The 24,646-nt window shown below is 42.4% G+C and overlaps 2 protein-coding genes across 13 annotated transcripts in view; one reads left to right on the plus strand and one right to left on the minus strand.

Annotated features, from left to right (window-relative positions):
* The window catches only part of CREM (cAMP responsive element modulator), a 36,117-nt gene extending 26,691 nt beyond the window's left edge, over positions 1–9,426 (minus strand). For 5 of the 9 annotated variants that reach the window (XM_071428668.1, XM_071428663.1, XM_071428667.1 and 2 more), the window contains exons 1-2: positions 4,298–4,353; positions 3,636–3,753 (exon numbers count right to left, since the gene is read on the minus strand). In XM_071428668.1, the coding sequence (XP_071284769.1) occupies positions 3,636–3,753; positions 4,298–4,338 (159 nt within the window). In that variant the 5' untranslated portion in view covers positions 4,339–4,353. Of the gene's footprint in view, positions 1–3,635; positions 3,754–4,297; positions 4,354–9,243 lie in introns of those variants that run through there. The other 4 variants (XM_071428672.1, XM_071428665.1, XM_071428664.1 and 1 more) reach the window with 3 other exon arrangements.
* Positions 9,427–20,137: 10,711 nt separating this feature from the next.
* CUL2 (cullin 2) overlaps positions 20,138–24,646 on the plus strand; it is a 44,603-nt gene continuing 40,094 nt past the window's right edge. Inside the window, exons 1-2 of one of the 4 annotated variants that reach the window (XM_071428655.1) lie at positions 20,138–20,276; positions 23,502–23,640. In XM_071428655.1, the coding sequence (XP_071284756.1) occupies positions 23,522–23,640 (119 nt within the window). In that variant the 5' untranslated portion in view covers positions 20,138–20,276; positions 23,502–23,521. Of the gene's footprint in view, positions 20,277–20,479; positions 20,620–20,692; positions 20,829–23,501; positions 23,641–24,646 lie in introns of those variants that run through there. The other 3 variants (XM_071428653.1, XM_071428652.1, XM_071428654.1) reach the window with 3 other exon arrangements.

The following is a 24,646-nucleotide window of genomic DNA, read 5'->3' on the forward strand; positions in this document are numbered from 1 at the left end:
AACAATCTCTGTCCTCTAAAGATTATCATCTTCTGAAGTACCTGATCCATCCTTTTAAAACTAAATGGCAGGTATTTCTTTAAAAAGCCTGTAGAGGAGGGGAAAATAAGTCAGCTGCCCCCCAAGAAGAAGAAAAAAAAAGGTGTTCACTTCCTATGTAGTTGTATCCCTCAGCACTTTACAAGTCACTCCCTGGCCAAAGCCATAATTCAATTAAATATCAAGCACATTAAAAACCATTACAGTCCATCTGTACATAAAAACTCCACCTGTTTTACTGGAAGGGCAGTCACCTGCTGGGACAGCTGCCCAGAGGGGTTCTAGAGACTCCATCCTTGGAGACATTTACATCCCAGGCAGACACAGTTCTAGCTGACACTACTTGCACAGGCAGGTCAGACTAGATAATCTTAAAAGGTTCCTCCCAAGCTTGATCCTTCTACAATTAATTCTTTGATAATACACAGAAGGCCACAAATTAAAAGACAGTGTATTAAAATGTTTTACTTCTGACTGACCAAAACCAAGGTTGAACAAATATTTTGTAAGAAAAAACACAAACAAAGCTGCCATCTCCCTACTCTCTTCGAGATATTTGAAAAGGAGCCCTCAGTTTCAGTGACCAGGCATTTTCACTCTCAGTAAAAATCAAGTCATTCTTTTCTACTATTTCTGCATATTTCCAACAAAAACTAATAGGAGGGATGACTGAAGTTGGCACAAGATGCTTCAGTCACCTGCAGTAGCTGGCATCTCTTAACAACATTCCTACACAGGCCATAGAGGGAGAAGAGGTCTGTGCTCCTCTGTAATAGTCAAAATACACAGGCACAGCTATGAATTCCTCAGAAACACACAAATTTCCCATCTGGACCAGCACAAAACCAGTCTCATACAGGGGCCTCCAGTGGGCTTTTACCCCTCAACACCCAGGCCCAGCTCTCCATGGCAAAGCACCTCACCTTCCAAGGCAGCCAGGTAGGAACACAGGCTAAGAAAATCCTACTCATCTTAAGCCAAAGGAGCACCTCAAAAGGCCTGGCAGCAATAAGTGCTCTGTCTGGGCAGCTCCACCACAACAAATGCTGGGGCACAGCAGCCTGAAGGCACTGAGGGCGTGTGAGGGCTGCAGGCCCCAGGAGCCAGCGGCTGAGGAGATGGGCACAGGCCCAGGGCCCTCGGAGAGGGATGGCAGCACCAACCCTGCTTGTGTGGGAGCCTGAGAGGGACAGCAGCACCAACCCTGCTTGTCTGGGAGCCTGAGAAGGGACAGCAGCACCAACCCTGCTTGTCTGGGAGCCTGAGAGGGACAGCAGCACCAACCCTGCTTGTCTGGGAGCCCAAGAGGGACAGCAGCACCAACCCTGCTTATCTGGGAGCCTGACAGGGACAGCAGCACCAACCCTGCTTGTCTGGGAGCCCAAGAGGGACAGCAGCTCCAACCCTGCTTGTCTGGGAGCCTGACAGGGACAGCAGCACCAACCCTGCTTGTCTGGGAGCCTGAGAGGGACAGCAGCATCAACCCTGCTTGTCTGGGAGCCCGAGAGGGACAGCAGCTCCAACCCTGCTTGTCTGGGAGCCTGAGAGGGACAGCAGCATCAACCCCGCTTGTCTGAGAGCCCAAACCCTCAGAGAGGGACAGCAGCACCAACCCTGCTTGTCTGGGAGCCCAAGAGGGACAGCAGCTCCAACCCTGCTTGTCTGGGAGCCTGACAGGGACAGCAGCACCAACCCTGCTTGTCTGGGAGCCTGAGAGGGACAGCAGCATCAACCCTGCTTGTCTGGGAGCCCGAGAGGGACAGCAGCTCCAACCCTGCTTGTCTGGGAGCCTGAGAGGGACAGCAGCACCAACCCCGCTTGTCTGAGAGCCCAAACCCTCAGAGAGGGACAGCAGCACCAACCCTGCTTGTCTGGGAGCCTGAGAGGGACAGCAGCACCAACCCTGCTTGTCTGGGAGCCTGACAGGGACAGCAGCACCCATCCCGCTTGTCTGGGCTCCCAGCAGAGGGACAGCAGCACCAACCCCACTTGTCTGAGAGCCCAAACCCTCAGAGAGGGACAGCAGCACCAACCCTGCTTGTCTGGGAGCCCAAGAGGGACAGCAGCACCAACCCTGCTTGTCTGGGAGCCCAAGCCCAGCAGAGGGACAGCAGCTCCAGCCACCTGCGCCAAGCAGCTCTGCCAGCTCCAGGACAGCCCTCTGAGCCATCTGACCAAAACCAGGGACTCCACTCCAGACTGTTACACCCAGCCTTCAAACTGAGGTATAAATTTTGGTTCAGTGTTAATTGAAGGAGACTCATCAATATTTCATTTTAACTGGAAGGTATGAGACACATACCCCATACAGGTGAACCTTCACATACAGTACTCAAGCATTAAGTGCAGACAAATATAAAAAGTGTTATATGTTGCACAGTACAGGAGTGCAAAAACTCTCCTCTCTCCTACAGCATTAGTGATACCTTTGGATCAACACTAAAAATCCCAAGTGACAGAATTCACAGCTGTCTTCTCCAGAGACTACTGCACCAGCCAATTAATTTTACATATCAACCATCCTATGAAAATTTGAACAGAACAACAAAAGAAGAAATGAGGGGATGACATCAACAGAGCAAACCAAATAAAATTCTTAAAGAAAAAAAAAAAGAAAAAACTGAACAAGCAATATTCCCAATGCTGCATGCATTAAAACCAACAAAAAAAGGTTGATAAATATTTTGCAGTCTAGTTTGTGCCTGGAGATCTGACAAAAAAAGCAGCTGCTTTCAGTTTTAAAAATGTATCTATAATGTAAATCAAGTATCTAACATAACAAACACATGGCATCAAATCTTAGCAAATAACTTCAAACTTCCAATGATGAAAAAATTTGGTAAGACTTTTTTTAAAATCAGTTCTTTTATTTAACAAAGGGCTTTTTAAAATCCTTTTAAGTGATCTATACACTTTTCTGAAGCTATAAATCTTAGTACTGTCAGGAACACTATTTCTCTCAAGTGTTGAATATTACAGTACATATTTTTAATTTTTGAGAATTGTTACAATATAATCTTCTATCCATTAATAACCAAACAATAATCCATAGAAAACATGTAATGTATGCTTTAAAAGTCCAGACACTGTCATTGGATAGACAGGGATGAAACAAAACAAGCACACATTAAAAATGTACTTGTAATTAGATTAAATACATTCTGTACAAAAATTGGAACTAGGAGAGAACCATGGCTATTTTTATTCATGTTTCCATTTTTGTTATACAACACATCTTCAAGATACACCAATGGTTTAGATATGTTTGATCTTGTAGCCACCTCAATTCCTTAAGACTGTATCCCATCTCTATGACAATCACCTTGTGAAAGTGAAAGAAAAAAACCTCTTTGTCTACTGATCACTCTTGTCTGAAAGGGCTCCCAAAAATGCCACCTTTTAACAGACCTGATGTTATATTACTGCTTTGTTAACTACTGAAGGCATATTTTCCAGTATATCTTTGCTATATTTTTCCTATTTAATACCAAGACACATAAAACATGAGAATACCATAAAAATTGACTGTTTAAAAATCTTAGCAGCTCTGAATATCACTTCATTGATTCTTCTCATCTTTCCACACTTCAGCTTACCTCAGATCCTGAGGAAATCTGATTCTGGCCTGGCTGATTCTGAAGGTGACCAGCACTTCTCTCTGTCAGAGAATCCACTGCATTGTCATCCTGTTCAACCATTTCCATGGTCATCAGTCTAAAAGTAAGTACATACATATTTAAATAACTCAATACAGGGAGGTATATCAGGCAGCTAGGGAGAATAATTCCAAACTATTTTGTATGTGGAGCAGACAGAAAATAAATATATTTCTGTCAAAATGAAATCCTTTCTTCATTCCCCCATATTAAAATATTCACTCATATAGCCAGGAGCTCTAAAACAAGTGTTTTGGAAAGTTGCAGGGAGAGGCAGTTCTGGAGATGGTCCTCAGGGAGGGACAAGCAGAGTGCCAGGGTCCCATGCAGGGCTGGCAGCACTGCCCACAGAAGGTCCCTTCAGCCTCATGGGCTGCTACAGCCCTCTTGAACCTATTCCCTGCTGGCATCTACACTTGAATTGTCTGTAAACTACTCATGGCTCAGGAGCCACAACAATTCTTCTCACTTTTCAGACTTAAAAGTAGGATAGATTTTATTGAAAACTAAGAACTTGCTGACCCTCAATTTAAACTAAGTTTAACCTTTGTAGAGAAAACCTCCAAGTCTGCTACATATCTGCTATATAAAAATGCAATTACCTGACAGCTCCTTTTCGATATTTCTTGGCACACTTAGTCATAACGGAAGGTGTGAGTTTTAAAACAAGAGCTTGGATCTCTTCGGCTCCCTTTCTCTCCTACCAAACCCTGCACTGAAGGTGCAACATTGAACAGGTGATGTCAAACATTGCCATGGCAACAGGTCAGTTTACAAACAGAACAGAGACAGGATAGGGTCAGGCAGAGGCAGGCAGGGCGCCCTGCAGGCACGCTCCCACCTACACCCTACTTACACAACCACGGACAGCCTCAAAAGGAAGACATGATATTAGGTGAGAGATTTAAGAGGCAGCAAATCTCGGTTCCCCAGGTTCAGTTTCTGTGACTAGGGGATGACAAGCCTGAGGCCAAAGTTCAATTATTTCTGATAGTTACTTTGGTTTCTTCTCAGGACTTAGACTGAGAGATGCAAGAGGCAGGCAAGAACTGCTACCCACCTGACTCTGAGACTCAGGAATTTAGTCCCTGTTACATTAAATCAAATTAAATGTAAACCAAACTCCTTTTGTGGCACTATTTTACAGAACATTCCACCATCTTTGAAGAGAATAATTTTGATTAGCTTTTTAAAAATCAAAATTTTGCCCAAAATAAAGGCATGAAAATATGAAAAGACACCCAGTTACATGACGCAGAGAAGCATATTTCTTGCTCATATGCCTCAAATGGTATTCTACTGACCAGATTTAACAGTACTACAGCTAATAGTAATGAAGCTGCAAAACAATTTAACATTTTATGGGTTAATATGAGTATTTTTGCTCAGAGAAGTTACATACCCTATGCCAGTATCAATTCAGATTAGAATCATAGGAAGCTATTTTACAACTAAAATCTTTCTACATTTTTCTCTTGCTAGTTACAACTAATTATCTTTTTGTTTAGATACAATCTAATTAAATACCTACTGAAATTTACCAAAGTCTAACAACGCTGGGGAAAATATTTTCACCAAACTTGTCACCATAATTTTCTATAAGAAGATGTTACCTAATTAAAATATTCTGGTTTTATATATGTGCAATATAATAATAATAATAAAGCAGGGAAAAAAGTTCTTCCTTTGTAAACTAGGGCCACCCATAAAGTCTCAAATATGAAAGGTTTACGTGGTTCATGTAAGAATAAGCTTCAGAATAGCTCACACACCAAGGAAGAATAGATAATGCCTAGGTACTGGCAACATACTCATTGTAATCCCTTCCTAAAGATGGGAATATAGTCAGAATTAATTCACTTTATGAAGGCCCTGAAGTATTTTTGTATCCAGAGCCATCTGTCACAGAAAAACTATTGTTGGAAAAAACCACAAAAAACCAAAACCAAACAACAAAAAATCCAACTTTTATTCCCACTGAATGCATTTCATAGAAATTTTACCCAGAAAGTGTAATTTTTCATCTTGGAAAAAATTTACTTCCTGATTTTTAGCTTAATTTCTCACTGATTGCAGAACAGTATAAAAATGTATTTACTTCTACTACTTTATCAGGATTTTTCTCCCCAGGACCTTTCATTTGCAGTGCTGCACTATGTTAGCAAAAAGAGCATCAGTGCAGCAGGATATCTAACAAAGTTATTCCTTATATTTTGCAAAATGCAGTACAGAGAAATGGGTGTATTTTTTGATTATTTATCTTTAATTAGAAAAACAACAGCAAGAAAGATACGTGTCAGTGGAGTGACAAACATAATTAAGATTTATTTACTATTTTTATTTACTTGGAAAACTCTAGAATTTATATAGATTTTCCATCTATAATTGTGTATATTCTGACTCTCAATACAAATGATTGCTTAATTGAAATATTTAGTAGGGTGGAGTAAAGTCTGAAAATTTGACTGCCATAAAATGCAATCACTACTCTGAAACACAGTAAAATACTTTTCCTAGATAAGCTCAAACCTGCTTTTGACAATCTCTGTGACCAAATAGTGACTTGATTTAAAACAACCTCCAAATATAAAGATCCACTCACAGCCTAAAAAAAACAAAACAAAACAAAACAAAAATAATGAAGTATATGAGTAATTTTAAAAGATACATGACCTATCTTGGCATAAAACTTCAGTGAGAACGATGACTTAAGACAAACTAGCACATTAGTATCACAATTCAGACATGTTACAAGATGAGGAGTGATAGACACAACCATGGGGTCACTGAGCTGGCAGGAGCAGGTCAGCTGCAGTCATTTGAGCCCACAGGGTCAGCGGTGGCACAGTCACACTGAGCTCTGCCACTTCACGTGCGCTTGTACACAGCTCAAGACCCGGCACGCCAAGGAACTCCTGGATTTCAGGATGTCACTGTCTTCAGAGCACTCTTATAACCTGAATTGTAATGGGTTTTTATTTCCTGTACTACATACCACGTCAACATGAATACATCAAACTTTTTAATACATACAAAGAAAAAATACTGGGCAATACGATAAATTATGCTTTTCTAAAACATCAGCAAGGCAGACTGTGGCATGAAACTGTTACTAATGCAATTCAGAAAACAGTTTCCACACATATCACACTCAATCAGTCTGCATTGCAAGCAAATTCCAACATATTCATTGTTATTATGTTTCCAAGAAAGAAAAACAGAATTTTCCACCAAGCCCTTAAAATACTTGATAAAAGTCTATCAGTAGGAGTACACATCACACTTAAAAGTTTACATAACCTTCCTTCTGTTTTTAAAGGAGAAGTAAGCAAATAGTTCAAGGTAAGTGGTCTTGGGTCCTGTTTAAAATTACATTATGTTTTTCTTCATTGTATGACTATATGCAAGTTTTAGTCTTATACTCATTATTAATACATCTTTTTCTTATATTTTTTATCTTAGTTACTTATCAAGACTGAACAATAATTTTAAATACTGGTCTGGATTTTTAAATTAATAAACAAGTTACACCTCTGCACACACATAAAAACGGGACAAAAATGGTTTTCCATAATGAAGCAAAGATACCTGCTTCTTCCTACAACATTACAAAGACATCTTCAGGATCTGGCAGGAAGTTTAACTCTTACCAAACTAGCAACATTTCAATATATATAAGTACATGTTTACTGTAGTCACTGAGACTAATGGACAGCAGTGAGTGGTCAGTAGTACTGATAGATACTGATTAAGAATACTGATTACTAATCAGATAAACACTGATTAGGATGATGGATACAGTGTACATCAAAAGCTTCTTCAACTACGATCAGATTAATCACCCCTGACAGGAGAAATCTGACAGATGGAAGCAGGTAGAGGAAAACAGAAAGTTTTTCCTAGAAAATTTGAAGCAATTTACAGCTAAAGGTGTGAATTCTTTATATTTTTGCTCATAGATAAGAGATGAAGGATAGCATCCCTGGAAGACACATTCTTTTGCAATAAAGAGCACAAGAAATCCTTTAACTCCTCCAGCACTGCTGTTTGTCTGCATATCAACATAATATTTAATGTCTATTGGTGAAATTATACTGCAAAAGCAGACTGCTACAGTATTTTGCATAACTGGAAGTGTGTGACTGTCCAAATAAATACCCAGAGGCATTTTTAAAAACAACATTTTATTTCAACCATCCTTTATACATTAGGGACTGCTTACAAATGTGGTTTGATACAAAGGAAATAAATCGTAAGGAGCTAAACTTATGTTTCAGCCCTTGCTCCAAATCTCTTTGAAGGCCTTTATTCACAGGGGAGTTACTAGAAAGCAACAATGTGAATTTACAAACACTGTTTTGCATTTATTGATGTGACCCCACAGTGAGTGTGGAAACTCTCAGAATACACTTGTTTCAGACACCGTGTTTTGTATCAGCTCTGTAATAACTGTTTTACCACCCTGGTGGCATGAAGGACACCAGCTGATAAGGTGATGACACAAGTAAAGTAAAATGTGCAACAGTAAAACAGACCCAATTTTGAAGTGTAAACTTTCAGTTTTCATCATCACCAGAAGTTTCATCACTAAGGTTCTCGTGTCTCCTACATTCTTATTTCCCTATTTTCTTCCCCGAACACCTCAGCTAAACCCGAAACCCCAACGTGCCATTACTCTGAGCACAGGCAATGCCACCAGGCCACTCGGCACCCGCCAGCCCATCCATGCTGACAGTGCAGCGCAGAGCCGGCTGTGAGCGGACGAACACACGGCCCCCTCCAGAGGGGCCGAACCAGCCCCGTCAGGCCAGAGATCAGTCCAGCATCAGTCCCCGCGGAATCACTTACACGCGGTGGCACCCAGCACCAAAAATGATGCTATCACACCAGCGGGGGAGGCAGGCAAAAGTTTCAAGCAAGACTTCGGACTCACGAAGCGCACTGTGATCCCTCCCCACTTGTTCTGACCCAGCTCCGAAAGCCCTGTGGGCAAGGTTATAACCGGGAGTAACGGACTGAGGGGCAAACGCCACCGGGCACCCCCGCTCCCCTTGGTCGGGGCAGCCCTGCGGAGACCCCAGGACGGGCCGTCCGGGGCGCTCTGCCGCAGCGGGCAGGCGCTGCCCCGCTCCGAGCCGCAACGCCGGGCGAGCCGAGCCGGTGGCCCGAGCAAGCGCTGAAGCCACTGCCTGCCGGAGCCCGGCGAACGCCGTGGCTCCCGGGCGGCAGCGGAGCCGGCGCTCCGCGCAGCCCCTCCGGAATTCCCGGGATGCGCAGCCGCCTCGGGGCCGCCCCACAGCGCCGTGCGGGCTCTGCGCGGCCGTCCCTGAGCGCAGCGCGCTCCCGGCCGTCGGCGGGGACGCGCCCCCGCCGCCTCCCGCGCGCTCCCGCGGCGCGGCTGAGCCAAGCGCAGCACAGCGCCCCCCGCCTGCCCTGCCCGTGCCTGCCGTGCCCGCCGTGCCGCCCGCTGCCCTCCGCGCTGCCCCGCTCCCGGCCCGCGGGGGGTCGGGCTGCGCGCACACGTGTCCCCGCCCCCTCCCGCACTCACCCGCCGCCCTGTACGTGCTGCCCCCGTCACAGGGGGTGGGGGGGACCGGGTCGGGCGGAGCCGCACGTCGTCCTCACGTCAGCGCTGATGCAGCCGCGCCGCCGCGGGGGCGCCGAGGAAATGGCGTCTGTGGGGCCTCCCAGCGCCAGCGGCCGCGGCGGGAGGCGGAGCCGCGCGCGGGCGGCGGTGCCGGGCGGCCGCGGGGCGCAACGGCCGCGGCGCTGACCAACCGCCGCCGCGGGCCCCCGCCGGCGCCGCCCATTGGCCGGGGCGGGACGCGCCGCGGTGCGGGCGGGGCGGCCCCGCGCTGCCGGGGGCGGGCGCGGCCGGTAACAGCCGGGGTGGCCGCGGGGCCGCCGCGCTCCCTGCGCCGCGCTCCGGGCGTGCGATAGCGGGGCGGTGCCGGCCGCTCGCCGCGCCGGCCGGGCCCCGCCGATAAGGGCGGTTGGCTGGGCTCTCCCGCAGGGTCCAGCCCCGGCTGTCTCCGCACTGACCTAGGGAAGGGACGCGGCACACAACCCCTGGTTGTCCCCTGGGCGGTGCCGGAGCCCTGAGGGACGCGGAAACCTGCCCAGAGGCCGCCCCGCCGTGGCGCTGCCCGCAGGTTGTTGTGTAATTCTGCTTAGTAAAAGCACGTTCCTTACATCAGTCACTCATGGTACGACATAGTATTTTACATTTATTCGGCTAAGTAAATCAGAAATTGCCAGGAGGTGACAAGCGGGAGCGACGTGCTTGTTTCCCCGCTGGCTTCCACGGGATTACGTGCAGATATCCTGAGTCATGCTGGGTTTGTGCTCTAGGTGTGAGCGCGTCCTTTGCCGGAAGCGCAGGGCCCGTCGGCTCAGGGTTAATAATGTTAAAATGCAATAAACGCGTAAGCCATAAACTTTGTTACTATGGGTGTTTGAACATCGTATGTCTTATTGCTGCTCAGTATTTTACAAAGTAATGTTATAAGGGATTATACTGCAGTAAATTTTAAAATGGATGTGTATACATCACTACACATACATTCTCAAGTTACGTAATGTATTTACCCATTTTTATGGTTTAGGATTTTTTTTTTTCTTCTTGTGAGAATCTACTCAGTGTGCTAAATAAACATGAAAACCTTAAGTTAATTTCACATAACTCATTGTGATTGAAGAATTGGAGGATGTGTGTGTCAGGATTGGTGATAGGTCCACACAGGTCAAACACTCAGTCTTATTCATGGCATGGAGAAAACCTGCGTATTGATTTCCTGTGTTTTTTAAAAAAACAAATAACTCTTATCTCTGACTTCATAAGAGATGACTCATATTTATTTGCAAAGGTTTTGCCTTTAAGCGTTTAGTTCTTTAATTTGCTTCACAAGACTTACTTCACACAGCTATCTAAATTGCAATCTAGTGGAAAAAATACAGAATCTTCAATTATCACTATTGCTTGTGCAAGTTTTCTGTTTTCATTCTACATTTCATTTGTTGAAATATCGAACACCCACTTCCTGTTTTGAGTTCTGTTTCCCTCCCTTTGTTTGTTGCATATGTCCCTTTGTCTGTTCTGGATTTTTAAATAGGAGTTTCTCTTCCCTTAATTAATTCTGCTTTAAGATCTCGCCCATTACGTACACTGTTGTTATGCTCATTCATTAAAGATATGTTTCTCTCGTCAATTAAAAATATTTGTTAGAATAGTGACATAATCAAATGAACAGGCAAGTGTTAAACTACTGAGAATTACTCTGCTGAAACCTTTGGAAGAAATTCCAGTTTTGCCTTGTATACTCAAAAAGACAAAAATGGCTCTTAGGATATTAGCAGCACCTCAAAAATATTTTTGAAGGTAGCAGTCTTAGTACAAACAGGAAGAAATTTCAAATGAGAGTGTTAAATAATGGAAACCACTGGAGTGAGTTACCTGTAAACAAACTGACAATTTCCATGAACTCTTAGGGCCTGGATTTGGACAAACAGTTATTTTTTATTAGTTTTCAAGTAAGCCATAAATGCTTTGAAATGTTTAACTAAGAATTTATTACTATTTATACCACTTCTCTTGTAATGAAGTGTATCAGAGGCATAAGAGCCAGAGGGCCTTAGACCTTGGTGATTCAAAGATGACTAACCAAATTTGGCTCTTGATGCAGCTCTCTGAAGCTGGGGGGCTAGAAGGGGAAGGGAATGGCAAGGGCCTTGTGTTGTGTTCTTACTGCAGCAGGGCTGGGGTACCTAAGGCCAGACCAACCTGTGCCACAACAGTGCTCACTTCGACTAAAAACAGTTCCCTTTAAATTGGGATCAATGCCTGATGTGAACCCATTTAATTTCAAATGCTGAGACCAAAAGCAATCCATAAGAAAGCCACACAAGCCAGGATTTGTTGTGATTTTCATCATTTATGGAAGAACATAAACTTGAAATCCAGGCTCTTTGCTGCTGTCAGAATGACTGCCCAAGTCACCTTTTCGCTCTATCTCAAAATGTCCATTGTTTTTTTTTTAAGTTTCTTTCAACCTGGATCAATTCTTAAGTCTGATCCACTGCACCATCACACAGAGAGAAGTACGACCTTAACCAGGGAGGGTAATAGATGAAAAGGGAGTTGGAGAAACTTGATTTGGCACCAAAAAAGAAACAAGGTGCTCTTTGCAGAGAACTTAAATATTTCACCAATGCACATTACATCAGTAGGAGTGCTATCTGTGTAATTTTCAGACAATTGATTCTACATATGGATCTCACAGCTATCTTTTAAATCAACTTTTTAAGGGGATTGAAAGAATTTTGAGCATTTCAGTTCTAGTCTTATGAAACACCTATTTAGTTTTCTTGTAAAAATTCATGGTTTGTCTTGGCATAAGCAATGACAGCAAAATGGATATGCTACCTAGCTTAGTTGTCAATTTCTCTTTAATTAGAATCCAGACATCTGAAGATAATACAGGTAAAACTGACAGAAAAATAGACAGGTATCCTATTGGAAATAATAGTGATACTTACTGGTTAATAATTTCACTATAGGCCTCCTCATGGACCACTCCACTTTCAGCTGATTGTTGAATAATCCTACCTCTGCTCTTTCATTGCCTGCAAGGAAATAGAGGGACAATTGCAGAACTTGCAGGGTGGTCACAGGAACGTGCAGTCAACACACAGCCACTGTTTTCACAATTTCTTTTGTGAATTTGATGAAAGTCAGATGCATGCTGCAACAGAATCCTGATCAGTCTGAAACAGAGAATAGATTAGGCAAGAGGTACACTTTAATGAATATAAAATATAAGACTAATATTTTTTTTTACCTATTCTTTTCTAAATTCCTAGCAATGCAAGAAAAATATGAATTTCCATTGGCTCACAAATAGAAACAGAAATGGCACACCCTTAGAAAGGCAAACATTGAAGAATATTGTAAAAGGTAAAAGCTTTGTGAATATTTTTAATGTAGATAGGTTTTTTTTTAATAGTTACACATTTGAAATATTATTAATATTTTGTGATCTCTCCTTCTCTAAACTGTGTAAAGTTGGAAATAAAACTGAGTAGTACGAGTAGTACAGGAGCAAATTGATGATCCTTTTATTCTTATTATTTTCCACTGCCATCACTGAAACATCTGAAAATCAATACTGTCTAAATTAGTGCTGTGCTATGGCACCACCTTGACTTTTGTGGGTTGCATAAGCCAGAAGCACAGGAAGGAATAGCCTTGAGGAGTCCCAGGTCTGGCTTAGTGAGAAGCCTGGCCTAACAGCTGTGAGGCTTTGCAGTACCTCAGCTAGCTCTACTTGGCCTTGTGTCATGTAAACAATAGGCTTTCTTTATTTGGAAGGGTTGGATGTTATTATTGGTGAAGGGGGTATCAAGTACTATTCTAGGTCCATTTTTTAAATTATTATTAGTTTCATTTTCTTGGGTTTGTAATGATTTGATTTTGGATAATAAGTTGCAGTAATGTTACAATATTTTACACTCCAAAGATGAAATACAATGTTTTAATGTGGTTTGTTTCTGTTCATTTTGTTTGAATTTTTTTTTTTTTTTTTTTTTTTTTTTTTTACTTTTTTTGGACTTGTAATAAGAAATTGAAATTTATAAATACAATACAGGTATCCCAAGGCATTTGCTACTGTCTGGTATGACCTGCAGTTTGAAAGGAGTTACTTACTGATGCACCAAAACATAGCAAAGCAAATCAGAGTACACTAGCAGCTAAACTGTGATCACTTTATTAATCACTGCTTGAGCAACCACACAAATGGCTAAAATGATTTGTGAATGTATAGTTAGATACCTGGCATGGTGTTTGTAAGTCATGAGGAGAACTGACAGGATTCAGACTGTTTCCTAATGTACTGGTCCTAGGTCAGGTCTCCAGCACTGTTGTCTCCCCACATGCTAGAGCCAGAACAAACAAAAGAATGGAGAAACCTGTAGGCTGACAAATAACTTGGCATTGTATAAATTTCTGCATACTGATTTGTTGTACATTCATTTCATGAGAGAAATTATTATAATGGGAAAATAATATTCTGACTAGGAAACAATGTAAGGCATCTGAAATGTTAAAAGAATTGACTGGTGACTTCAAGACATACACATAACGATATTTCTGTTGCAGCAGAAAAAAAAAAGGTAACTTAGATCTACTACATGAAATTTTCATTTCCTGTGCTGAACAATTAACTTTACTTATATAACACCTTCTTCATAACATGAATATAACATGTAATTCACAGTATTCATAACCATTTACAATTTATTGCTGTTTGTAGAGATCTTTGACTTTTCATGTGAAAAGTACCAGATTTGTATAAAGCATTATTTTGTACTTATAGCATATTAAATTTCCAAATAACTGCTTACATAGCTGCAATACATAAAACGTTACTGTTAAAAGTTTTCTGAACAGGCTGTGTTCAAAGAAGCACAGTTTGCAGTTGAATGTGAATACACTGTGCCACAGGAATATGGGTATCCCAAACAGTTGGCATACACTTGTACCTTGAAAAAGATGTATCCTGAAAGGCACAGTAAGGCAGTGCAGGAGTGTGGCCAGCGCTAATAGGACATTGAGGAACTACCTCACACAAAGGTGAATGACATCAAACATTCAGATAATGCAGTAAAAGCTAAACACATACAAAGAGTTCATATTAATTAAATATATTCAATGAAAATATATATTAAAAAAGCATTTGCATTTAGTTAACACAATGGCTGTAGACTAGATTTTCTAGCAACTGTAGGTTGTTTTTGATGGGGGAGCAGATTGTTTTGGTGGTGGTAAATGGTTGTAAATGACAGTGAAGAGCAAGAATGAAGAATATAAAATAAAAAGCAAAAGCTGCTGAATAAATGGAGCAAGGTAAAGGTGTCTGGGAGCTATAAAGAGAAGAGGTACAAGTGAAGAATAACTAAATGGAAGAGTATTCTGTATAACAGAAGATTGTCAGGTTATTTGCAATGTGTTTATGTGAGAGAGCTTCTGTATTTCTTTCATGTCAAGAATTGTTAGTTCTTAATCTACCAGTGATGCAGATAAATGGCTAAAAAACCATATTTTTCTGAAAAGGATATATCTTTCATCAAATGCTAGCTCAACTAATTTATCTCTTTGATGATGCTATTTTGCCAGCTGGTTTATTTATGAGCTGTTTTTTGTCATTCTATCTGTCTAGTACTTTTGCACATTACAGGAGGTTTCCATCTCCATTAAGTATGAAATATGCTTTTTACTGGATCATTTGAAAGACAAATAGATATACTTTTATAAAATAATTTCTCAAGAAAACCCAAGGAAATGGAACGATGCCAAGTTTAATTTTGGAAAATGACATGTTAGAAATGGACACTAGACATGTCCCATTTATCACATTTTAGTAGAGACAGATACATTTGTTCTTTTTCCTTTTTTTCTTTTTCTGGAAATAACAGCTCTGCAAATTCAACCTTGTCTCAACATTAAGTTATGTTGCCTAAGAGTCATCATCTCTAGGGGTTCTGCAGTCACCAAGTTCAGGTGTTTTTCTTCCATCTGTGTGTATATATATATATATATATATATATATATATATATATATGTACTGCACACAGATGCCATAGAGCTGTATGCTACCATTTTTAGTATGGTGGTAGAACCACTCAAGATTTACATGACTATTTTCTCCAAACATTGTGTCTAGCAGCTGCCTTCCTTTCACAGTATCTGCTCATTAAATCATAGGATTATAAAATCATTGAGGTTGGAAAAGTCCTCCAAGGTGATGGAGTCCAACCTGTGGCTGAACACCCCCTTGTCAAATAAACCACAGCACTAAGGGCCACATCCAGTTGTTTCTTGAGCACCTCCCAGGATGGTGATTGCACCACCTCCCTGGGCAGCCCGTTCCAATGGTTGACAACCCTTCCAGTGAAGAAATTCTTCCAAATGTCCAGCCTGAACATCTCCAATCACAGCTCGAGGCCACTTCCTCTCCTCCTGTCTGGTTGCCTGGGAAAAGAGGTTGACCCCCACCTGGCTACAATCTCCTTTCAAGGAGTTGTAGAGAGAAATAAGGTGTCCCCTGAGACTCCTCAAAGCCAAACACCCCAGCTGTCCCAGCTGCATCCTCATAAGACATTTTCTGTACACTTCACCAGCTTCATTCCCCTTCTCCAGACATGCTCCAGCACCTCAATGTCTTTCTTGAAGTGGCAGGCCCAGAACTGGACAAAGGACTCGAGGTATTGAGCAGTGTCTTTTCACTGTGTTGCAGCATCTCCATGAAAGAATTATTTCACTATGATTTTTAAAAATGATTGTACAGTGGTGCACATGGTCTATGAGCCTTTTATAACAAGGCACTGCTAAAAAGGGACTTGAACAACTTTCTGAAAATGATTGCATAATTTCTGAATCAAAAGGGAAAGAGAGACATTTAGAATAAGATTGTTTGGTTCACTGCTGGTACTATAAGCAAATATATTCCCAGCTCATGACCTGGTAGATGTAACAGAACTTCCTTGGAACCTGCAGCTTCCCTTCCCTTGTGTGCAGCATCCTCTCATGGCTCTCTCCCTCTCTCTCTCTCTCATTTCCACCAGCAGGGGTAAGTGATGATGTTTGAACAGTTCCATGTCCTCAGCTGTGTCACCACGTTTCCCTAACTTGTGCTAGCTTTGGAATTTTGTGCGTATAAGCTAAAGCATGAAAACTACAAAGCAGCTTATTTACTAGAGTGGATTTCAGGGGTAGTTTCATATTCAAATTAAACCTGAAAGTACAATCCCAGTAATTAACTCAAACCCAGTCAGATGATGTCTCAGCCAGGACTCCTTAATTTTTAACAATTCATAAAATAAAGCCACCTAACAGCTTCTTTAGAAGCTTTTTGCATTCTTTCCCCAAATGCTTAGATAAACAATATGATAAATAGGACCACTGAAACCTCTTATATGCCAGGTTGCTTGTTTGTTGGGAAATGGTTATATCTGGTTCACCCAGCCCATAGCAAGTACCCAAGCCATTGGCATCTGATGCACTTACTGAACAGAAAGGATTTACAACCTTGTAACTGAACACACTAAAGCTCCAAAATCTTTTAGTCTTTTGATACCTCACATTTAAAGCAGTTTAATGTCTGAAAATTCCCATAAGTAGAATCATTTAGGCCCAGTAACTGCATCATAAAGTCTTGGCAGCTCATTGATCTCTAAATGCAAGTTCTAAATACACAATTTTGCTTGTCAATAATGTTGCAGAATATTTTTTCAGCAATTTTTTTTGGAAAAAAAAAGAAAAGAAAAACGAACTAGATTTGCTCCGACAGATAATTTAACTTCTTAGGTACAATGACATGAAAATAAATTGGGGCCCCTTTTTAATAAGAGATGGAAAAAAAATTACATTTGCAAATTTTTTCCAAGCAATCCTGGGGAAGGATAGAATAAATCTGGGAGTTGAACTAAACACTTGATGGCTAACTAATAAATTTTGTTTGGGAGAGTTCAACTTTTGTTAATTTTCCTATTTCATGGACAAAAACGTGTGGGTTTTGTTAGTTTTGTTGTAGATTGAGCAAGTTCAAACTCTTGAACTGCTATTTTGTATCTATTCCGTGCTGCCATCTTGTGGCCCGGAGTGCAGCGAGCTTCTGCTTCTTAATGAAAATTACAGGGGTTAAAGCAGATTAAATAATCATTCATTTTAAATTCTTCATAAACTTTAAAAGAATAATTACAAGAATAATACTTAATTACTGCATATTTTTATAATCACAAAATATTTGTTCAGTTTATACATATATTTTGTACGTTACCGCATGAAAAACAAATATCCACAATAAAAGCCTAGATTAAAAATAGCTATGAAATGAAATGAAGGTCCATTCCTGCTTTCATTTATCTTGTTTTCAGAAGGAAAATATTATTTAAAAAAATTTTGTATTATTATCTGCATCAATAATGCAGACTAACTCATCTAGTAAAAATTGAACATGAATATAACATAAATAATCCAGTCAATATTCTCATTTTCTACTTGAAAAAGGCTAATGAATATGTTACTCTAAAATAGGATTTTAAATCAAAGACAGAGCAGATAGTAACATGAAAGGCAGTTGAAAATGACATGGTGGTGGTGGTGGGGAATGTGGATACTCAGTATCAGTTCAGACTGCAGTCTAAACCAGCTTTTAAATAAAGCAGTAGGTGGTATAGTGGCACATTTAATACACTGTTTGTATTACCATAGGGCTGTGGGATTCCTAGTTCTGTACCAGAATAATACAGTGTTAGATGTAGCATCAACATAAACAAAACTGAGAGCTCCTTCCAAAGGAATTAATTACATAAGAGAAAAGAAAACAAGTTAATGCAAACAGACAGAGATGCAGAAGTATCAGATAAGAGAAAACAAATGCATATAAACAACAGGGGAACTCAGGACATACTGCAATGCTGGTTAGGACAGGGAGCAGACTTGATAGCAGATGTAATCAAATAAACATAAATTTTATATTTGGTGGCAAAGATGTAAGATGGCATATGCATGTAGTAGAAAATAACCTATGTCACTCACTACTGTTATCAACAATATATAAAGAACTAGTAAGAATTTACTGGGAAGAAGTTGACTTCTCCATAGGACTATCCTGCAAAAACTTCCAGAATTTCCATCTCTCCCCTGTGTCTTTTCTATCTACAACTGCTGAAAGACAACACTAAGCCTTGGTCAAACAGGATATAGAGTAGTCTGTACATCTGCTGTCATCAAGAAATGCATCAAGACATGACTGAGGTAGCTGAGGGTGCCACTGTTACTTGGTCATGCTTTGCCAAATGGCAGCTTTCATTGCTGGCTGTTTGGGGCACATCTGCACTGCAGGTTAATTCAGATTACCAACATCTGGGCTTCAGCAGGTAGGAACAGCCCCACCACAGAGCTAGCACTGAACTGAACTCACTGATTCATAAATCATGTATCCACTCACATAAAGCATCGGTGCATACACACAAGTTTTAGTCTTGCTCTTGGCAGATACATTATCATTATTTCTTAATAGACTGTATGGGAACCTTTGTTCTTTTGGAAGCACAAGCAGCACTAAGGAGATGACCTTAGCAACACACAGAGTAATGCTCTCAGCTTGCTCATCCGACTCCTGCAACACCCCGTTCTGTGTTTTCAGGTGGTAATTCTCTGGAATTTCTAAATAATTCTCTGTTATTTCCTAAATACATTTAAATTGTTATTTCCTAAATACATTTAGATCCAAGTTTTTAAATACCTTACATAAAAGCAGTAATGAATGTTCATGTTCTTCCTCTGAATTGTGACTCCCTAATTGTGCTTCCTCAACTGCAGCCTTGTAGAACAGAGTGTGCAGAATAGTTGCGGATTTGGTACCTAATTAAAGTCTGTGCTTATTGTGAATATTCATAATTTCAGGAAATTGCCCCATGATTCTTCCACGCTGAACAACCCAAATTATTAGTTTTGGAAAATACCTCCTTTCCTGTATCTGTTTCCAGTTTATAACAGTTAACTCAGGACTAAACTTCCTCATATAACAGAAATTTATAAAATATGTACAGTGTAATGTTTGGGTAGTGTAGAGATAAGGATGTTTTTCATTAACGGCCATCTAACTTGTGATATCTGAACTTGTACAATTAATACATTCACACAGCATGGTTAAATAGCATTATTAAATTGTGCCAGCATCTATTTGAACTTCTAAGAGTTTAACTCACAAGCTTGTGACTAACACTACCACTAAAAAAGAGCCTTCAGTCCTTAAAAAATGAGAAAGTGCCACAGATACAATCCAACACTTGCAGAAAATAACAAGCACCCAAAAGCTTAAAGTTACAACCCATCTCCCCACCAGCAAATAGAAGAGCTTTAAACTCTGCTAGTTTCTGTTAAAGTAGCAGAATAGAAAAATAAAGGGGTTTAGGGTGAAAACAGAGGAAGTTGAAGCGCTCTTTAAAATGTCTAGAAGGAGATAATAAAAACACACTTAAAAGAGAACACAAAGGAAAGCATTAAGGCTTAAAGATAAAGATGCAAGTACTGGAAATTAAATGGGCAAGGGCTTGATTTGAAAACAGAGAAGGCAATTATTTTGACGTGAGTTTTGAGTCGTTTGAACAATAGAGAATTTTCAGAAATAAATGTCTGGTTTCCAGAGGACTGTTGTCTCCTACGGAGGGCTGCACTGAGTGCTCTAAATGAATCCCTTTCAGAGCTGCTCCGCTCTCCCGGGCCCGGCGCGGTGTCCGCGATGCCCGCGGCTCCCACAGCGCGCACGTGCGCCCGGGGCACGTGAGCACGCCCGGCTACTTGGTCTCCACAGCGATTCTACTTTGTTACTCCCACCCAACAACTTTGTGTTGCCCCTTTCTTTCCGCCGGGGCGCCCACGGGGACGGCGGGCGCTCTACCGACGCAGCCTGGGCCGGGGCGCTGCCCGGGGCGTCCCGCACCGGAGCAGGGCGCTGGAAGCTGGGGAAATTCCCTGCTGGGGCCGGCGGTGGGACGGGGACACTTCCACCTTCTGAGGTAACGGCGACCTGCTGACACGAAGCCCGGGAACGCCGCGCCCGCGGGAGAGGCCCCGTGCCCGTTCCAGCCCCCGTGCCCCGCGACTCCATGTCGGGAAGGCGCGGGACGAGAACTGTCCCGCCATGGAGGCGGAGTGACGCGTGCGCGGCGACCGCCCCGCCGCTGGGAAATGCGACCGCCCGCGCTCGCCGTACAGTGCAGGCTGTACCAAACCCCGCTGCTCCGGCGGGGGAGGCTGCGATCGGAAAGTGACGGAGCGCCGGGACCCGTCGGCCCCAGCTCATCCTGCGGCCGGCGGGGAGAGCCCGGCGGGGAGAACCCGGGGGCGGCGGCGCCGCGGGTGAGGCGGCGGCGCGGCGGCGACAGCACCGAGCGGGGCCGCGGGGCCGCGGCCCGACCCCGGCAGTGGCGGCGCCGGCGGAGGGGCGGGGTGCGAGCGGCTTTGGGTAATGGCAGCGCTGTGAGGACGGAACGGGGCAGCGACCGCGGCCGAGGGCAGGAGCGAGGGAGGCCGGGCGGGGGTCGCTGACTCGGGCCCCGGGCCGCCAGGTAACGCCCTCGCCCGGCCCGGCCCGGCCCGGCCCGGCCGCAGCGCTGAGGGGAGGGAGCGCGGCGCTCGCGGGGAGGTGGCGGTCCCGACCCCGCCGGGTGTGCGCGGGGGCGATCGGGCCCTGCCCCCGTCCGGCCCCGGAGCCGCCGCTGGCCCCCGCCCCGGGCCCCCATCCCCCGGCCGTGCTTGTGCGGCAGCGCCCGCCCGCCGCGTCCTGCCCCGGGTCCTGCCCTTGCCCCGCGGCGAGGGCGCGGTGCGGCCTCTCCGGCGGGGCCGCTCATTATCCGCTGGCTGCCCCCTCCGCCAGTTTCGCTTTTGTTTTGGTGGAGGAGAAGGTGGGAGCGGGGCACAGGGCGGGGGCGGGCAGCACTGGTCACCTGTTTGACGCCAGTGCTCCTGCCTGTGGCTGCGCACCCGCCACGGGCTTGCGATGCTGCTTATCGAGGTGGTTAAACAGCTTGGAAATTTGGGGCGTTCTTTGATGCTGGATAGAATGCTATGTTTATTTGTGTAAACAAATATGTGCAGTATGACAGTGTTGTGTTTTAAAGAATGAGGCGATGGAAGCAGCATCCTTTCATTATCGTGCCGAGTAAATATGTTTCAATAACATCTGTTTACCTTAGGGCTTATCAAACAGGTATGGCTTCCCACGCTCTAATAGTCTAAACCCTAGGGTAGATATTCTGCCATACTATAGTTCTTACCATGATCAATACAAGACATTTAATAATTGAAGTTGGTGGGCTTGTGCATTCCTGACACTGGAACACAGCATATCCCAAAAAACCCAGTGTCTTACAGTAAAAGTTACACCATACTTGTTAAAATGTCTGTAAAACACATTTAAATTTATATTTCCATGAAAGTTGTAGGAGAATGCCAAGTAACAGTTGTCTTAAACTATTTAACTCCAGAATTCTTGGATGACCATGTGGATGCTTTACACAGTATTAGGTTTTAATCATCCTGAACATGGTGATACTGATTGGGATCACCATGTTGGTATCACATTGGGATATACTGTAGGGAGAACGTTTTCTTCTCCCCTCCTTCTTCCCCTTGGTTTTGCTTGTCTTTGAAAAAAGGGTTCTTTTACCTTGGATGTACCACGTGTGTTTCCAAGACAGCAACTTCTAGTGTAGCACAAGTACAGCTTCATTACCACAAGCACTTACTATGATTTTTAATGTCTTTTGTGGACCATGATTATTTTTTCTTGGGGCCAGCTGGAAATGCTCTTGAGTTTTCCATAAGAGGGGTATTAGGGCTTTTTGAAGATTACCACTTCCCCCTCTCCCGTCCTGGAAGTGAACGTGGTCTGCCTCTGCTGAGGTTCACGTTTCTATGAAACATACATCAGTGTGTTTTTCAGCTTACTTTCTTTGGTGGATCTTTGCTTTGTCACTTCTCACTGATTTTTCTGTGTAAGCTCCTGCTGACATATATGGATTGAATTAATAACCATGTTACAAATATCACAACACGTACTGCAGAGGAGCTTAGTTAGACGGGTGGGTTGTATGCATGCTAAAAGTTGCATCGGATTTTATTGCTTTTTTCTTAAACTGAGAAGTGATCTATCCTGTGAGAGATGGTAGTGGTTAAGGTAGTAAGCTGGTTGCTAAGCAGTTTTTAGCGTGACATTTGATTCTTTCCCTTAATGAGGTCTGCCTCTTGGGCTCAAAGTCTGTCACTAGCTTTCTACTTTCCCTTCTGACCTTGAAATTTTGGAAAGACGAGTCACTTGTTCATCTGTTTGAAATGGAAATAGAAGTATTCTTTCCACTTTTTATTGTAGTCTTACAATGTCGTGTTTCTGAGCAGGAGCTAGACTTGCTTTGTGCATGGAATGTCACACATCAGGTCCTTTCTAGATTAGTGGAAATGAGGCCTTCACAGTTGTCTCTTTTTAAAATTGCCTTATTTTTCCCCTAGTTTTATTTAGATAATTTAATGTTGAGTGGGTTTTTTTTTGCAATAAATCTCTTCTGCTGTTTTTGCTAGGATATTACTAGCACAGCTTCTGTATCTTCAAGCCGTGTCTTACTTGAAAGATGTCACTGTCCTATTGCACAGTGCAGTAAGCTGCACAAGCTCTGCATATTGCCCTGTGTTTTTCTTTTTTCCATCCCAATCAAAGCTCTTTTGGGTTTTGTGGCTTTTCAAATGTAACACCAAAAATGTCTCATGAAAGCCTGAGGTGAACATAGGCTGAACAGTCTGTCAGTTCTGTCTGACAGTAGGAATTTCAGATACTCTGGTAATAGTTTAGTTTGTTCTTACCCCAAATTTTCTTAGATACAGTTGAAACAGTCTTTGAATAAAAGTGATAAAAGTGAACAAATCAAAATTTATAGGAAAGTTGTTTTCTTCATGTGACACTCTTAAATGAATAGTTTGGTGAGATAATGAACTTTACAAAGCATGATGCTGTTAGATTAGTTGGTGTTTTGTTATAGGCTACTCATGCCTATGGAACAATAATGTTCCATTCCAAAGCATTAAAAATGAGGGATTGTGAGCTTCATTTTGGAGGGGGTGGGTGTTCTTTGTGTCACTCACTCATAGTGGTGCAATGGTGTACAAAGTTTAAATTTAAAAATTCAAAGGAAGTGTATTTTTTTTTAATGGTTGTGCAATGTTTTCTGACATGTTTAATTCTTCTACAGATTAACACTAAAGCCCCACAATGTCCTTGAAACCACGAGTAGTAGACTTTGATGAAACATGGAACAAACTTCTAACAACGATTAAAGCTGTTGTGATGTTGGATTATGTTGAAAGAGCAACGTGGAACGATCGCTTCTCGTATCCTTTAAGTGAAAAATCTGACTTAATGTGTTTGTGTGATGTGTTTAGCACAGAGTAAACCTGTGTTCTGTAACAGTGATCTTGAGCAGCTTGTTGTTAGGCTGCACCTGTTATTAGGACTGTGAATAAGTTGAAAGGGATGGGAAATTCTGCATATTTGGGAAGTAATCTATGTGCAAATCACCATGCTGATAAAAAGTAAACTGCTCTCAGTTTTAGTCACTTTTGGAAGCTCTAATACTTAGCTTATGCTAAAACTGTTCTTACAGGTATTGAAGGTCCCCTATTCTGACAATGAGGTTTTCTTGTATGTTTAAGTGTTTGTGTGAGGAAATACCCAAGACAGAGAGCACATCTTTAAAATTGGGATGTGGGGGATGATGAGGTTGTTCTGTGTAAAGATTTCTCCCTCTTCTTTGCATTTCTAACTGTACTGATAACTACCATACTAGTCATTTCCACAGCAAGGATTTATTAAAAACCTTTCTTCCTTTCCCTCCACTGTTACTGCCTTATTACTCATGAAATTTAAGGTATATTTAAGAATAACTACTCTTTCTGCATTTGTATGATATTGCTGTTCAAGTCACAGCTGTACATACATTGTTGTAGAGGAAAGGTTTGTGTTTTACATGTAAAATGGACCTGTAATATTTTGCAATATTTAAGTTTCAGTGTACTTCTTTTAAAAGAAGTATAATGTTTCTAACCAGTTATACTGTGCCTTGTGTCTTTATATTCATTAGCCATTACATCGTGGTGAATAATTGGAGAATTTTAGGAGGCTTTGCACCTCTTCTGCAGGGATTGGTCACAGTTGGGTTTAATTGCAAGGGGGAAGAATAGTTTAGATATATTTATTGATATGTTAATTCTTGTGGGTGAAAACAGAAGCACCTGAGAAGATCCTTAGACATAAGTTTTTACCAGATAAGCTTATTCTGTGGGTGGAGGCTTGACTCCAAAGTCTCATCTCATTCTGAACATGTTAACTGTTTCTCAG

The sequence above is a fragment of the Agelaius tricolor genome, unplaced genomic scaffold (genome assembly GCF_023055355.1).
Source record: "Agelaius tricolor isolate 1412-34295 unplaced genomic scaffold, bAgeTri1.0.p SCAF_6, whole genome shotgun sequence".
Taxonomy (NCBI): Eukaryota; Metazoa; Chordata; class Aves; order Passeriformes; family Icteridae; genus Agelaius; species Agelaius tricolor.